Source organism: Nomia melanderi, chromosome 7 (genome assembly GCF_051020985.1).
Source record: "Nomia melanderi isolate GNS246 chromosome 7, iyNomMela1, whole genome shotgun sequence".
In the NCBI taxonomy this organism is placed as follows: Eukaryota; Metazoa; Arthropoda; class Insecta; order Hymenoptera; family Halictidae; genus Nomia; species Nomia melanderi.
The window spans coordinates 14026873-14042540 of NC_135005.1; the positions used below are offsets into that span (position 1 = coordinate 14026873).

General features: G+C 49.0%; 1 protein-coding gene across 2 annotated transcripts in view; it reads right to left on the minus strand.

Moving 5' to 3' along the window:
• Pdk1 (Phosphoinositide-dependent kinase 1) overlaps positions 1 to 15668 on the minus strand; it is a 678796-nt gene that overhangs the window by 568365 nt on the left and 94763 nt on the right. For both annotated transcript variants that reach the window (XM_076369545.1, XM_076369546.1), the window contains exon 2: positions 10814 to 10843. In XM_076369545.1, coding sequence (XP_076225660.1) covers positions 10814 to 10843 — 30 coding nt within the window. The remainder of the gene's footprint in view (positions 1 to 10813; positions 10844 to 15668) is intronic.

Sequence of the window (15668 nt, forward strand, 5' to 3'; positions counted from 1 at the left end):
GTCACTCCAACAAATTTCTACTTAACGACCGACGGATATGTATGTATATATATATATATATATATATATACACGCGTACACGCACAGGCGAGCGCACGCACACGGTTACACGGACGAGCGTGTACGTGTACACAACGTGGAGCAGGACAGAGGCACGTACGCGTTTATTTCGCACGCAGCAGCTTTTTTACGAGGACTTTCGACGCATCAATCAGAGGCTGACGGGTCTCGCGAGCCGGAGAGAGAAACGGGGATAAAGGGGGAGCGAACGCGACGGGAAAGAGAGACATTTTACGATTCTTTGTCGGTACTTCCCGCGAAATCGCGTAGTTCCCGCTCGTTATTCCGGGAATGAATATCTTGGAGCGTTCGGGAGAGCCGAGGATATTCGAGACAGCTTTATTAGTACGTTATCCTGGAAACGGTGGGATTATTCGTGTCTGATAAACGCTTGATGATCTGTATCGAGCCAATATAAGTGGGGACGTCTGGGCTCGGTATTTTTTTAGTGCAACGGATAAGGCGAAAGTATCCTCGTTCGAAGGATGTTCGGCGGAGGAGTAATAAAATGTAGACAGTGATAGATAAGTAATCTTCTATTGTCGGAGGAAGAAACGGGAAAGTTATTCTTCAGCCTCGCCCTCTTAGTTAATTATTTTCACGATCGTTCACCTTCTTGCGAGAAAGAAGAGGGATGATTTCTCTTGAAAAACTGATCGAACCACCCCCGTCTTCGCGACACGTGCGCAGAGAAAGAGAGAGAGAGAGAGAGAGAGAGGGCGAAAGAGTATAGATCGAAGGTGCACGGGAAAATGATTGAAAGTCCGTGGCGTTGCTGCGAAAAGGCCAGCAGGGGTCGACGGGAAACAGCGGAGGGGCGAAGCTTAATTCGACGGAGCAAAATCGGGGGACGTAATTTTCCTCGGATTAAAATCGAAGGATGGTGGATCCGCGCCCACGATCGGCTTCATTAGGCGGCGAGATTAAACAAATCGCGCGTGAGCGTCGAAATGAAAAACGTTGGAATTATCCGGCGCCCCTCTCCCGAGGGAGCACTCCCTCGCACCCCCGTGAATCGCCGGAGCTGTATCGAACCCGAAGATCCTCGACTTCGCAGAACAGGACGAAAACCGCTTACTCTCCGAAACGTTGAATCCTTGAAATATAAATGCAACAAGAAAAACTGTTCGCTCGTCCCCTAAACAGAAACCGAAGAATCGACAAAACGGCTGTCAATCCACGAAACGGTACAAGAATTCCTCCATCCCCTAAATACATTATCAATACCACCACAATCAATAAGAAATTCCATTTTCTTATTTACCTACGCCCAATTCGGAACCCCTTCGCCCAGCGAACGGAGCATCCCCAATTGACTAACGACCGGTCGGAAAGGGCTAAACGTCGCGAACGCGGGCTCTCCGAAGTATTTATCGGCGAGGAAATCTTCAACGAGGCCCCGGCTAAATATTTACCTGGCCCGGGTAATATGAAAAGCGAGGCGAGAGCGCGGCAGAACAAACACGTCGAAAATGAAATGAGGTCGGGCCGAGAGACACGTTCGGCCGGACACGACCGGGACGACCCGTGGACTCTGCGAATCGAAAACGAACCCTTCCGCCTATCAATTCCCAACAGCCAGCGCTCTCGAGGGTACTCGACTGTCCGACAGAGGGCGTACGGCGGGGCGAGGGACGGACGTAAGGGCCAGTGTCTCGCGGCACGTCGAATTCTTCAGTCGTTAGGCGCGGAGAGGGTGTAATTGACGTGGTCGAATAATGGATTGCTGCCAATGGGCACAAAGGGCGAAGCCTGGACGCGGCGAGGTCCGGGTGAAAACTCGTGGGAGAGATAGGGAGGGAGGCTCGAGAGGGTGGCGAACGGTCAGGAGCAAAGTTCCTTGCGATCCAAGGGAGACAGAAGGTTTTTATCCCGTTCCCGAACCCCTATCTGATCAGGAATGCCTCTCACGACTCGAGTGATTTATTCCCTCCATTTCTGGGGATTATTTTATATATATATATATATATATATATATATATATATATATATATCCAGCACCCACTCTGGACGTTGCTCCGTCGCGTCGGCCACCCTCAACCCTCCGCGCGCACCGCGACGCGTCGCATCAGCATCGCGTCGACTCTGACCGAAAACTCCGTCGGTATCGCGCCTTCCGATCTCCGGTTTCCGGCGCTGCGAGCCTTTTGGAAAATACAAGTCTTCTTCGGATTCCTGACTCGGCAGCTGGTCCCGTGCCGCGGCCCCTGCCCGTTATTTCTTAAATTCTTTCGCCGGAGTTCGCCCAGCGAATTCCTTCAGCGAGGGTGTCGCGGTTATAAATTACAAGTCCCACCCTTCCGCAGGGTGCTCACTTCGAGGCTTTTGATGATGCTTCCGGCAGCCCTGCTGTGGGGTGTCACCCGGTTCGACGTGTTATTGAGATTTTTTCGTTATTAGGGAATGTGCTGCGTGTTCCTTGGGAGTGGTTTCCTTTGTAGAATGGATTTCGTAGGTTTGACAACGAAATTTTCGTGGTTTTCGAAGGTTTTCAGGTTGTAGATTGTTTTGAAGTTCTGTTGATTGTGTTGCTGTTACTGTTATCGTTGCTTCGTTCTCTTGAGCTTCTGTGATTTAGAGACATTGTCATCGACATCTCCAACTTCGTGTTTATCGGAGTTAATAATTGAGTAATGAGTATGCCCAATAAAGACAGTTCTCCGAACACCTTACTTTTATGTCTTCGTTCGTTTAGCCCCGAAGACACTTCCGTTAATTCTGCCGCGGACGTCTACCCGAACCCTCGAGACAATTACCCTCTCTGAATAAAATATCGGGCCGCCGCGCTCGAGATCGAACCGGTCAAGGACCGGAAACAATCTAGACGAATGTCGGGCGAATTTGATTTTCAAAACGGCCACTGAGTTCCGTGAACAGCCGACGAATTAGCCTGGCTAAAGGGTCGGAGTTAAAGTCTTAACGAGGTTACACGGGAAGACGTAATTCTTCGGTCTCGCTGATATCGATACGGAGCGTGCTCGGCTTGATACGATTTACCCGTGCCTTGACCGAACCAAAGTCGATTAGCCGATCCTGACGAGCCAATCTGTTGGCTCGGAGGAAAAGTACTGTCCTCTTTCGATGATACATGAATCCGCCGAATGAGGAATCGAGCGTTCATCTTCATTCAGATCAAGTTTAAAAGGCACAATTCCTCTTTCCAAAGGAAACATCCTACAAAATCGAACTTTTTGCATATGTTCATTGTTTCTTAAAACCTAATGATATTTCACGCATAAAAAATCAAAGCTATTTCGTTTCAATACTTCATATAACCTACTGTCCGTAAACATTAAATATTAAACTCGACAAGTTTATTCTATCAAATCAATTCCAGTGACCCATCAGGACACCTCTTTACTTTCACAATTACCTAAGACCCAATATCAAGTAAAACCAACTGACGAATGAGATTTCACTCGCGACGAGCGAACATATCGCAGCCTCGGCTCGTAGAAAGTTGAAACCGCCGCAAAGTCAAACGCTCGGCGGAGGATCGAACGGCGACATTACTTTCCCACCAAAGCCGACGCAAAACGTGGAAGACGTCGTTGTTAATTCAGCAAGAAGCCGGGTCCAGCAGCGTCGGACGTTCCTGTAACGTTTATTTTTCCTTCGTTAATGGAATTCCCGGGGACCGGCGGTACGTGCTCCTCCATGTCGAAGAGTCCACGCGCGACTCCGTCCACCCGCCGGCCGCTTCTATCCTCGCAGGGTTTCGATCCCGGCGAATGGGGAGAGAAGCCGGGCGAAGAAGAGGGACACAGGGAGGACAGGAAAAAAGAAGTTGGCAGAGGGAATACGTTCCACGCTTCTTATCTGGCGGAATCTCGTGAATGATCGCCGGTGATTTAGTGGAGCCCGACCGGTATCTCTCAAATCTGGAAAGTTATGGCGGTGCCGTGACGTTCGCAGCATTTCGCGGAAAGTCGACGCCGCCACCGACGCCGCCGGCTGGCCGGATTCACGCCGGCACGCGTGATCCCGTGGATTCCTCCGGGCTGGAAAAAAGTTTCGCCCGGGGATCCCCCGTCTGGCGTGCGCTACGCCGACGCGTCCCCCGGGCGATATCGTCCATCAGACGGAATGATTTCTTGGAACCTACCCCTTTCGACCGTCGAATAGAATCGAAGGAGCATCTTGGATACTATCCTTGAAGCCTTGTTTCTTTAACGCGCCGCTCGGAAAAAATATTTTCGTTGTTTCCCTGTGAAACGCGAGATTGGATTCTTGTGCGATCGTCTTCAGTATAGAGAGAATATAGGATTGGCGAGATGCAGGAAGGCGGAAGAGATTTAATCTGGGTTAGATTGTAATGCTCGATGGAATATATGCTACGGTGTTACGAGTAGAGATTTTGTTTCAATGATTCGAATGTGGGGTATCGAATGTTCGTAGCTGGTTTTAGTAAACTTGCATCCCGGAACATTGTGTCGCAAAGTTTACGAGGGTTTGCACGGTGTTTTTTATTTGTACATCCATGTTGCTACAGAAGCAAACAGAGGCTGAAACACTGAGCAGAAACATATATCCCTGGGACAGTTCCCCATCGAACGCTGAGCGACGTCTACGTCGAACGGGAAACAAGCGACGGTAGAACGATAATGCCTGTCGCGACGCTCGCATCGTATTAACTTTTTTGCGACCGGCAATATTTCGCCGATGATGGACGTTTAACGGTAAATTTATCCGGAACCGTGTAACAAATGGACGGACAGATTGAAACAAATACGATCGGTTTCTGCAGGACGGACATTACGTGACGCGGAATTGATTCGTGCGAGGCTCGAGCGCGTGTGTCATCGATCGGGATCGATCGCGGGTGTTCAACGATCGATTGTTGGATCGATCACGGTGAAAATCGAGAACGGAGAAAGGGCGAGCGCGAGGGGGGAAACGGGGGAACGCGAAATCCATAATAAATCGAGTCCTTCGCGTTCCTCCGAGCCGATCTCTTGTTTTCCCACGATTGGATCACTCGACGCGTTCGCCGTTCGGCCGGCAGAATTCAAATATTTGTTACGTTCATCGCGCGTCATTGGAGAGCTTTATTTGCCGGATCACGCCGTATTTTTTACAAAATACGAAAAATCCGTAAATAGCACGGACGACTGGGTACGATGGGACCATTTCGTTACACTGAGCCGCGACCTGGCGCGACAATATGGCGGCCTGACGCTCTTCGAGCGATAATAGTTATCTCTTCCGTTTTTCATAACGATCGATGCCTGTTTCCCACTATTCCATCATCTATTTTATATTTCGCACTAAAATACAATTACCGTGTACACCCTTTATCTCCATTCTACATTTTGCTAACCTACCTTTCTAGTCCACTCACTCCTTTCAATCTCTCTTTTCCGCTCAATTCTCCTTCACCCACTACCCTCTCACCTTTCTACCACTCACGACCTCCTCGGCGTTCCTTCTTTCCGTTTCGGTGCGTTCTCCCGCTAAACACTCTAATATCCCAGATTCCAACAGCACAACTACGATAACACGTTCGAATACACTCGAGCAACAGACTACGCGCGGATCTTCCTCGCAAAGCTACATATGTTTATGCAAATCTCCCCAAAAGGGCGGTATTACCAGAATATTCCAAGCGAGCAATAAACCAAGTATCCAGACCGTCCTCTTTTATACATACGACCGGGGGCTCGCCGGGGCAACCATAAAAATCCAAGGGACGGTTCAAGATACGGCGCGGCGTCTTTCAAAATCCGGAACTTCGCGAGTTCGCTGGCATCCCCCCGCGGTGACGCGTAGAGAAAACGGCGAAGAAAGGCGGGGGGAATCGGTATCAGGGGCAATTCCGACGCAAAAGCGGCTCGGCTCGCTCCATTCGGGGGCCATTAAGTCCCCTTTTAATTCGTCAACGCGCAATAACAAATATTTATCGTCCGATGCATTATTCCGGCCGGCGTGGGCGGGGTAAATAATATTCGGGGGTCAGAGGGAGCCGCGGGTGGCCCCCGAGCCGCACGCGACGCCATTACCGCGTCCAAAGCACCGGAATTATCGGTGTATCGTGCCGCGGGGGTAGCCGCGCCGCTTCCGTCGCGAGTGCTCGAGCGAAAAAGAGAGGGAATCGCAACAAATCACTCGATATCTTGGAAGCCACGCGCCTAGAAAGCGAGAGAGAGTGAGAGCGAGAGGACGGCCGGAACGAGCGGAGAAGACAGCGCGGACGACGGCGGAAAACTACGGCGGCGAAGGACGGGGGGGAGCGGCGACCCTCGAGCGAACCGGAGAGACGCAAGAACTTTTCTTATTTACGAGCGAGCTTATTTCCTCGGGCTACTGCATATGGATATCAGCGAAGCGATCCGCCACGCGGATGCCGGGAATCGGCCGAGCACACCGCGCTCGGAACTTTAATGGCACCTCCAAGACCCTTGCCAGCCAGCCCCGGTCTCCGTGCGATCTTTCTGCTACTGGGGTTCGTCAACTGTTAAGGTATACTTTCAGCCGGGGGGAGGATCCTCAGGGGTTCAGGTTAATTTTGGGGTAATTATTAGTATTTATTGTTGGGGTGGATTGCGGCGTATCGCGGAAGGTTCGGGCAGTGGCATTTAGCGGCGGAATTGATGGGACAAGATGAGTCGTTATTGGATCCTTGATTTGCGACTGTTGGGAACGACGGTTCTTCGAGTAGTTTCTGGGGAAATTGATTCGGTGATAGGAAACCTGAATTGTAATGGAAATTTCAGTGAGCTTTCAGAGGTTGTATAGGAGAATTTAAGAAGTCGATTGTTGGGTCAAGAGTTTGGAAAATATCCTGGTGATTGCGAGGCTGATGTTTAGAGTGCGGCGAGGTTTTCGGGTGTCGCGCGATGTACTTGCAGTTAATTAATCGAATCGATGAACAATCTCGATTATTCTACTCTCATAGAAGACCAATCATTCGGTCGAATAGAAATCGCGCACGGTCGATGTTTCAGCTACACGGCTGTCCGATTAATTTTGCAAATAACGTTAATTGGATTAGTTGCTAAAATAAGCGTCAACCGATATTTATTTGCGCACTAACAAATACACAGGCCGGTACGCTGGGGTGTAATCTGTTGCGTTCCGAGCGAGCCACGCGCCTCTAATTTTGTTCAAACTTATTTGCCCCGATCAATCCGCGAAAGGGATGAAATTTTGTTTCAATCGGTCGATCGTCGGCGAATATAATATCTAAACGAGCACGGGAATACGGGGAAATACCGGAGCCTCGATAGCTCTGTAAATATTGATTTTCTTTTTTTCACTAAAATTCATTCGTACAAACAAATTCCGCAGTTCAAAGGGTTAGCTCCCCGACGTATTCAGGTCAATCTGGCGAATCAATTTTTTTAAATCGAAATTAATTTTTCCTCTCGTAACGAACGCATCGAATAAAATTCGAATAGGACCCGATCAACGTCAATTTTCAATTGAACTTTACAACGACATTGGCTGGAAAATATTGAGGTTGACGTGCTGGAAAATCAGTGAAAATTGTCCTGAACGTTTTCTATCGCGTACTTCGTTCTAACTTCTACTGTTACCAGACATCACCATTGACAGATTTAAAGCCGTTTGACCAAAATTTTTTAACATTTCCATCCTTCGCAAGATCGAAAATTCCTCGAGTTTGAACCACTTTCGTCGAGAAATAGCTCGCGTTTACCGAATTAACGTCACAGATTCAATTTCGGAGAACACTTGTCGCGCAAGTTCGAGCCGTGTATTCAATTTCCTCTTTCCCCCAGGTTTTGTTCAACGAAAAAGATACTCTCCTGCCTGCCAGAGGGGAAACACGTCGTTCCATCCTTCTTCCGGGGGCCCGGGTAATTTTCTTAAACACAATTCCTGTCGGCGTGTTCCCGGGGCAGCGCGAGCGCGAGCGCGCCGGCTCGGCCGACCGCGTGGAAACAGCCTCAAAGCACGAAGTCGGGCTTTATTGGAGGACTTTCGGCCAGGCAGAACGCGAACTTTTTCATGGCTACGAGGGAACTCTTCTAGTCGTAAAAATAAGTGTACTGCGAGGTGGTTTAACGGTGTCTTAAGCAGCGGCCAACGCCGCGTTAAAATTCCTCTAGAGCGCCGCAGAATTGTGCCCCGAGAATTTTCGTCGAGCCCTAAACCACCACCACGTTCCCGCCACTCCGTTTGCGTTTGGATTCACGGAGATTCCTGGATACCGATTGCTCATCCGATTGAGCCACAGAAATCCGATCGATCTTCTCGATACTTCAACCCTTAAATTTGAAATGTGCAATCCCTGAAATCCGAAGGATTTCTTCGATGCTTCAGTTTTAAAAATCCTCATTCTTCACGAATGCGATTGAACATATGAAACTGCAAATCTTCGAGATCCAATCGATATTGCTAATATTCCAAACTTCGAAGTTATAATTCTTCTAAGTGTGGTTGAACGTATTAAAGCTTCCAGTGGCTGAAATCCAATCGATTTTCTCGATACTTCAACCCTTAAACTTGAAATGTGCAATCCCTGAAATCCAAAGGATTTCTTCGATCAGTTTTAAAAATCCTAATTCTTCACGAATGCGATTGAACATATGAAACTGACAAATCTTCGAGATCCAATCGATATTTCTAATATTCCAAACTTCGAAGTTATAATTCCTCTAAATGTGGTTAAAAATATTAAAGCTTGTAGTAACTGAAAACCAATGAAACCAATTTTTCAATCTCTAGCCTTAAGATTTCTCGGAATGTAATCGGAGATATCGATATTATCAATGTATGGTTCGCAGGAGCATAAGGAAACGGATCTTGAAAAATTCACCTTCTTTCGCCCCGAATTCCTACAATAGAATACACAAGGAAATAGCGAACTTATTACGGCGGAGATACCAGAAACAACCGTTACCGCGGAGTTTATGGAATTATCGAGTTAAGCACCTATCGATTCCTTTTAAGGTCGGGCCGAGTATCCGTGGCAAAGACGAAGTTTAAATAAACCGTATCTTTGGAAGCGCAGAATTCCGAACGGAACGCTCGGGGAACGAAACTCCGGGAATAAAAGAGGCGGTACCCGCCGTTCTTATTTTTTCGACGACGACTACGGGGATAAAAATTTCTCGGGTGTGAATTCTCTTCGGGAAGTATCTCGGAAGTGCGCGTTCGACTCCGATCAAAGTACGGGTCGGACAAGACTTTGGGCTTCGATGCAAATATACATGTACTGTTATTGCTGACTTCTTCGCGGCGGAATATTATTATCAGAGATTTCTTCGGGCAGAAATATTAACATCGCTGATTCCCGCGTGAAAGGATCTTATTATCGACTTCTCCGCGAGCGAATAACATTACCGTCGAACGTTTACTTACACAGAAATATTCGCGTCGCAGGGTCCTTCATGAAAGTACATTATCATCGCCGATATCCTCCGAGAAGAATATTATTTGCAACATCGCTCCGTACATTACGAACCTCTCTCGACTTACATTATCCTCGTAAAGGACTTCAATACATTGTACGCATTCCATAAAGATCGTACTTAACAATGAACATTCATTCCAGAAACATCAGCGTTATCCGCTCTTCGAAGTGGAATTCATTAGTACCTTACAAAAGGAATATCTCATTTTTCTAACCACCTTGCAACGACCTCACGCGTCTCGAGCGAGAAGTTTCAACGACTCTTATCTTTCTTCGCGCAATATCACGCTAATATAAATACACGAGTCACGAGCATTCATTACTTTACCGAAGATCATTCTCCATCGAGTATTACACAAATAAGACCCAGACTCAGTGGTCGATCGGCTTCCAAGCCAAGCGTTCGACGGTTTCGCCATCGCGATCGACTTCCTCCAACGGGAACATCACACGTCGTATCCCCGCCGAAAAGTAACCCGGACTTCGAACTTCGTTCCCGACGACAGGGAAAAAGTGAATTCGATTTGAGAACCGAAATCTGGTAGAACATCTACTCCGTCGCGGTAGAATGGCGTCGGGCTCGGCGGAGCGCGCGGGCGGGAGGCGTCAGGGCTTGATCTCGGGGACGAAGGAGCGAAAATTCGTTTCGCGGTTAGCGATGGACAAGATTTGTTTGAATTCTGCGGGAAATCCCCAATCGTTCTTGCCGCGGGCGCCGGCGGAAGGGACCGGAGGCCCTTCGCCGAAATTGGATGCAGGATTTGCGGCCGGGATCGGAGAACATTGTCGCCGCGCGACGCGGGAATCCGAAAGGAGAGCGAAAAATAGGGGCCACGGTCACCCGCGATTCGTATAATAAACGAACCCCCCCGCCCCGCGTTCGTTCCTCCGGGATCCGCCTGGTTTCGTATACATGGCTCGGTCGATTTCGTAAATCCTCCGGATATTGCTATTTAGATGACACGATGATTATCGTTCGAATATTCCAATCACGGAGATTCTACGACGAAAGAACTTCCGCCTCTTTCTGATCGAACTCACGCGAAAATCGTTCGATTAAGGCTCGAATCTTGAAGATTTTCGTATCGTACGCTCGTTGGAGAGATTTTTCTTTCGAGATCACACTCGAATGGACACTTTGGTTGCTTTTGTAAGATGTTATTGGAGCTTCAGGTGAATTCAACACTAAAACTACCGAGCAAGGACGACTTCTAATTTTTTATATAAATTAGAATAATATGTTAATATTCTCTCGCAAAATCGTCTGCATGAATTGAATACTTGCAAAATAGAAATTCTGCGTAGTTTTAGTGTTAATCAGAAAATTCTGTTCAATGGGAGAAATTGTTTTGGCTATGATCGTCGCGGAGGACTCACTTTCTCCTTCTGAGCCGCATCGTCCTCGATCTGCAACAAAATGAAATGATCTTTATTAGACTTCGCCAAGCAAAAACCGTGATTTATTACATCATACTGAAAAACAGAGGATAGCATAAACTTCCTGTATTATCAAAATGCAATACAATTTTACGAGCCCGCGGTGCACTTTTTATTAACACCGATCGTTATAACGCACGCAGATAAGGATCGCCGGTAAATTCCGCCGACTTGTAAACACGCAATGACATCCAACGAACAAAGTATATGCAACCCGCTATCGCGTATTTTATTATCGACGCGCTCCCTCATTATAAATGGCATTGGGCTGCTCGTAAAACTGGGAAGAAAAAAGGCGAAAGGGAAGCTCATCGACAGCTTCAATCTGTGAAACCTCGTACGCTGCTGCATTATTCCAAAATGATCTCACCATGAAAACGGTGTAGAAACTCTTCCAAATTTCCAACCATGTCAATGTTGAAAATTCATCATAGTTATATTATATCCTACTCGTGACAGAGGTAAACAATCCCAAATCAACGATGTCTAAAAGATAACAATAAATCCTCGTGAGACGTGTCCCTCGCGTTTCAAGTTGCGCAACTTCCTTACACCGATCTCCATCAATCGGAAGCGACAGAATCACGCTGCGACGAGCATCGCAATTTTAGCACACCCTGTACACGCCGGACAACGATCCGAATATCGCCGAATATTCCCTGACGTGTTCCGGAATCACCGGGATCAGGGATACGCGTTATCTGGCCACGCGAGGGATTGGCGTCGCGGCGGGAGGGAGGGCGGCATTATCGGAATCCCACGCGCTATTTTTGCGCGGCGGATTTATATTTAACCATTATCTGGCACGCGATCCCCGGTTTAGTAAACAGCCCCGGTACGGGCCGGCGAAATGTTTTTTCGATAGATAAAAAAACCGCCGGCCCCGGGCGGCGGTCATCGGTCGGCCGATTAACCGGCAGCGTCAAGATAACAGTTCATCGGGATCCAATTACCTCCGACTCTCGGCGGGGGGCAATTAATCGGGCGGACGATGACTCGGGTATCGAGCCAATAATTATTAAACCAAGACACGGATTACCGATATCTTGAAGCCCGCCGTTAGGGGCGGAGGGAAACGGCGGAGAGGTTGGAAGGGGTTGGTCAGGTTGCAACGGCCGGCAGAGGTTATCGAGCCGATTTCGAGTCACGCGACCGAAGAATGAGAGACTCGAGGCTTCCATAATCAATAACGATAACCGAGTCATTTAAATTCTTCCATCACGAGCACGGGGAACGCTTCTGAATATTACAACATCTTTGTTTTCCGCTCGCGGGGACGCTGGACTCGACGAAAGCGGCCTCGCGCTCCGACTGCGCAACGTTCGCTCGCTTATCTTTTATTATTGAGGAGGAAGTGGAGTAAGAAAGGAGCACGGCGAGAGGGAAGGAGGCAACAACGGGCTCTTCGATAAGAGAGATGCAAGACGTAAGTCGATTTTTTGGAATGGGATAAGCGAAGCTGTAGGGAACACGAGTGATGAATGATAGACGAAATGAGATATTCGTGATTTCTTCTTTTGTAATTACTGGAAGGATGCTGGTACTTTGAAAAATTGTTAATGAAATGTTAATAGATGATTGTCTATGGGTTCTATAGTGAAATTTTAGAATACTAGTTTCAGTTTTCGGTAGTTCTAGCGATAATGTCCAAGGAAATCGCAACGTTTCCTCGGAAGAATAATGAGGCTACGAAGAGCGTGTTCTGCGTCGTGTAAGGAGATTTCGGTTCGCGGAAGAGGAACGTTCGGGCAAGAAACCTATCGGACAACGAGAAATCATGTGACGGATCTCCAGCTGCATCGAGGAACCACCATTTTAAAAAATAGCTTCCTAAGGAAACCAGGTCTCGATTTCCGGCCGGCGCGCGACCATATTTCGGACACCACGCGATTACAGATGTCGGCCATTTCCTCGGCACGTGAGTTACGCGCAATATCGTACCGCGGAAAATTAAAAAAAGAAAAAACGAAGATGGAAGAAATAGCGAGGAAAACGAGAGAGACGAAGAGGAGGGCGGGGGGGGTCACGGACGAAGGGAAAAAAAGGGAAACGGGAAACCGATAATAAATAACTGCGGAGGCGATCGTACGACTTCGCGTGTTCGATGTATCGCAACAAATCACCGGGCCCGCGGAAATTAAACTCGATATCGGCGGATCGAGGCGATCGAGACGCGTCATTGATATTGAAATAAATGTCTCTTGACGCCCCCGCTGCGACTCGACTCGACGCGACGCGAGGCGTCGTTGTTCCTCGTTCCGACGCGCGTTAACCGCCGTGCCGTACGAGCGAGGCTCGCTCGCGAGAACGACCGGCCGAGGAGGAAGAAAATGGATGCGAGAAGATAACGCGGGGACGTTTACATCGGCAAAATGGCGGACCGTAAAAGACACGGATCGGAGGCCGTGGTCCTGTGAGAAACTCGGCTGGGAAAATGAGTATTTACCTCGGGGGAACGTCTAGCGCGTTGTCTATAATCCTTAATTAAATATCGCAAGACGGTTCTCTCAATTACACTTTTCACAGGTTCGTCAAGTTCGCCGATTTGTTGTATCATTGATAGCTTCGCAACGTGACAAGTTGCGAAGGACATCATAGGCTCTTCAACAGAGACATGTAGTCATTACTAGAGATGACTCGGGGATTCTAGAGTTCTAGGTTCTTCTGTTTATCAACTGTTTAACGTAAGTCTTCCGTGACAGCTACGGAAGGCGAAATGAATAATTGAAAATCACGTAAAGCCAACTGGCAGACGAAGTTCGAGTACCGCCGCTGACAGAACCTCGCACTCAACTACCCTTAATTAAAAGAACGCGAGCAACCGATGCTCCCGCCGAGAATTCTTTCCTCGCGGCTGCAAAGGAAGCGGCGCACAAAAGGCGCAAGAATATTAATACAGCCGATGTTCGTGACACCTCGTTAACACCGACGATTTTTAATTTCGCGCCCCTTTTTTTCGCCCGTTCGGCCGCGCGCGCCCTTAAGTATGTTTACATGCGCTATTTAACCCATTGTCTGGCGCGGACGCGCTGAAAGGGCACGGAGGGTAAGAAAACCGCGGGGGAAGGCGCGGGCCGACCTCCTCGGCCCCCGCGGACGCATCCATGGGAGTCGTCATGAATATTAATAATATCATCGCGCCCGGTGGAAAGCAAATTTTAGAATAACAATGGCCGGCCGCCTCTTCTTCGACCCTCGGACCATCCACACGCGATATTAAGTTCGCCGACATAATTTCGTAAAGTTCGGGGCGCGCGGCGGGGCGCGCCAGATTACGACCCCCGCCCTCGGATATTACAGCTGTTTCAGCCGCGACATTAACGAACACGTCCGTCGTTCTTAACTTCGCCGGTCTGTTTCCCGCGAAGAAAACCAATATCCAACGGAGCCGGTTCGAGGGGAGAGTTAAGGCGGTCCCCGCGTTAAGCCTTGTTGCTCTTAGTGGCTTTTCGCGGGGGTTGCTCGACGCCTGGCGACTGGATTTTAGTGTGTCCTCGCGTGTTCCCGGAGTTTGGAATAGGGAATTGATGACTGACCTCTGGCAGCGCGTTAGAATGGCTTTGTACGGGTGAAACGCGACGAGTTCGGAATTCTAGTATCTATTTGCATCGCAGGTATCGCCTTCGGAAGATACACAGCGCATGAATGCGGGAATCGAATGAGTTTCGAGCTGTTTAAATACAACGGTATAACACGAGTCAGAACCGCTAGCTCGAGAAACAAGGATAAAAAGGAAGAAGAACCGGAAGACCCGAGACAAAACGAGTCGCTCGAAGTCCCTGCTGCGACTGAACACCGCGAGCCTCGCTGCCGTTTAATAAAGACGTACTCGCGAGATGACGAGGACAGCGGAGAGGACGCTAATCGCGGGAAACGCGTAACCGATACAGAAACAAACGCTTTTTAATCCTCAGCGTGCCGCGCTGGCCTCTCCCGTCTCCCGGCTCAGAGCCGCTTAAGTACGTTTACATGGCCTGGCTAACCCCATTACCATCCACTGACGTGTCCAGAGGGATGCAGAGGGAATAAAGAGACTCTCCATCTCTCTCCCTCTCCCTCTCCCTCTCCCTATGCCAGCTAACAGCGGCGAAAGGAGGATAGCGCGAGAGGATAGGTATCCCCAACAGAAGACAGAGACAGCTGCCTAACATCAGTGGAGCGAGCGAGAGAGAGAGAGAGAGAAATTGGACAGGGAGTAGGGGAGAGAGGTCGGTGTGCGGTGTAAAAGCGGCTTCCTCGACGTGTAAGGTACGAGTGTAAGGCTCTTAAATGGTTATTGGATTGAGACCCTGCTCGAACGAGCGGGAACTTACTTGGCGATATCCTGTCGTGGTAGCGGGCGTTCATGGTCGAGGGGGATAGGATGAAGAGTGGCGAAGAAGGAGGGGGTGGGGGAGAACAGTGGGTGTACGTGGAGGAAAGAGGCTGCCGGGATGGAAAGGAAAGAGAGAGGACGCGCCGGTGACGGCGAGGAAAGCCGAGGAAAGGAGAGGAGGATCAAGGTGGCGGGTTAGGGTGGCCGAAGAGGAACGTGTAAAAGAACGGGTCGTATCACAGGCCACACACGTACCGTGTAAATAGAGATAGCGGAAGAGGGCTGGAGACGCGAACCGGAGGAGGGAACCCGGAGAAAGCGGGCAGGGAAGAGAGAGAGGAAGGAAGAAGCAGGCTGATGCGGATATTCGTATGCTCGAGGAGCAACGGGCGGCGCGGTAGTCTCGCTGCCGGCTCTCTCCCGTCAGCCGGCTAAGTTTTCTTAACACTTTATTGCGGGCCCATTGTACTCTCCCGCCGC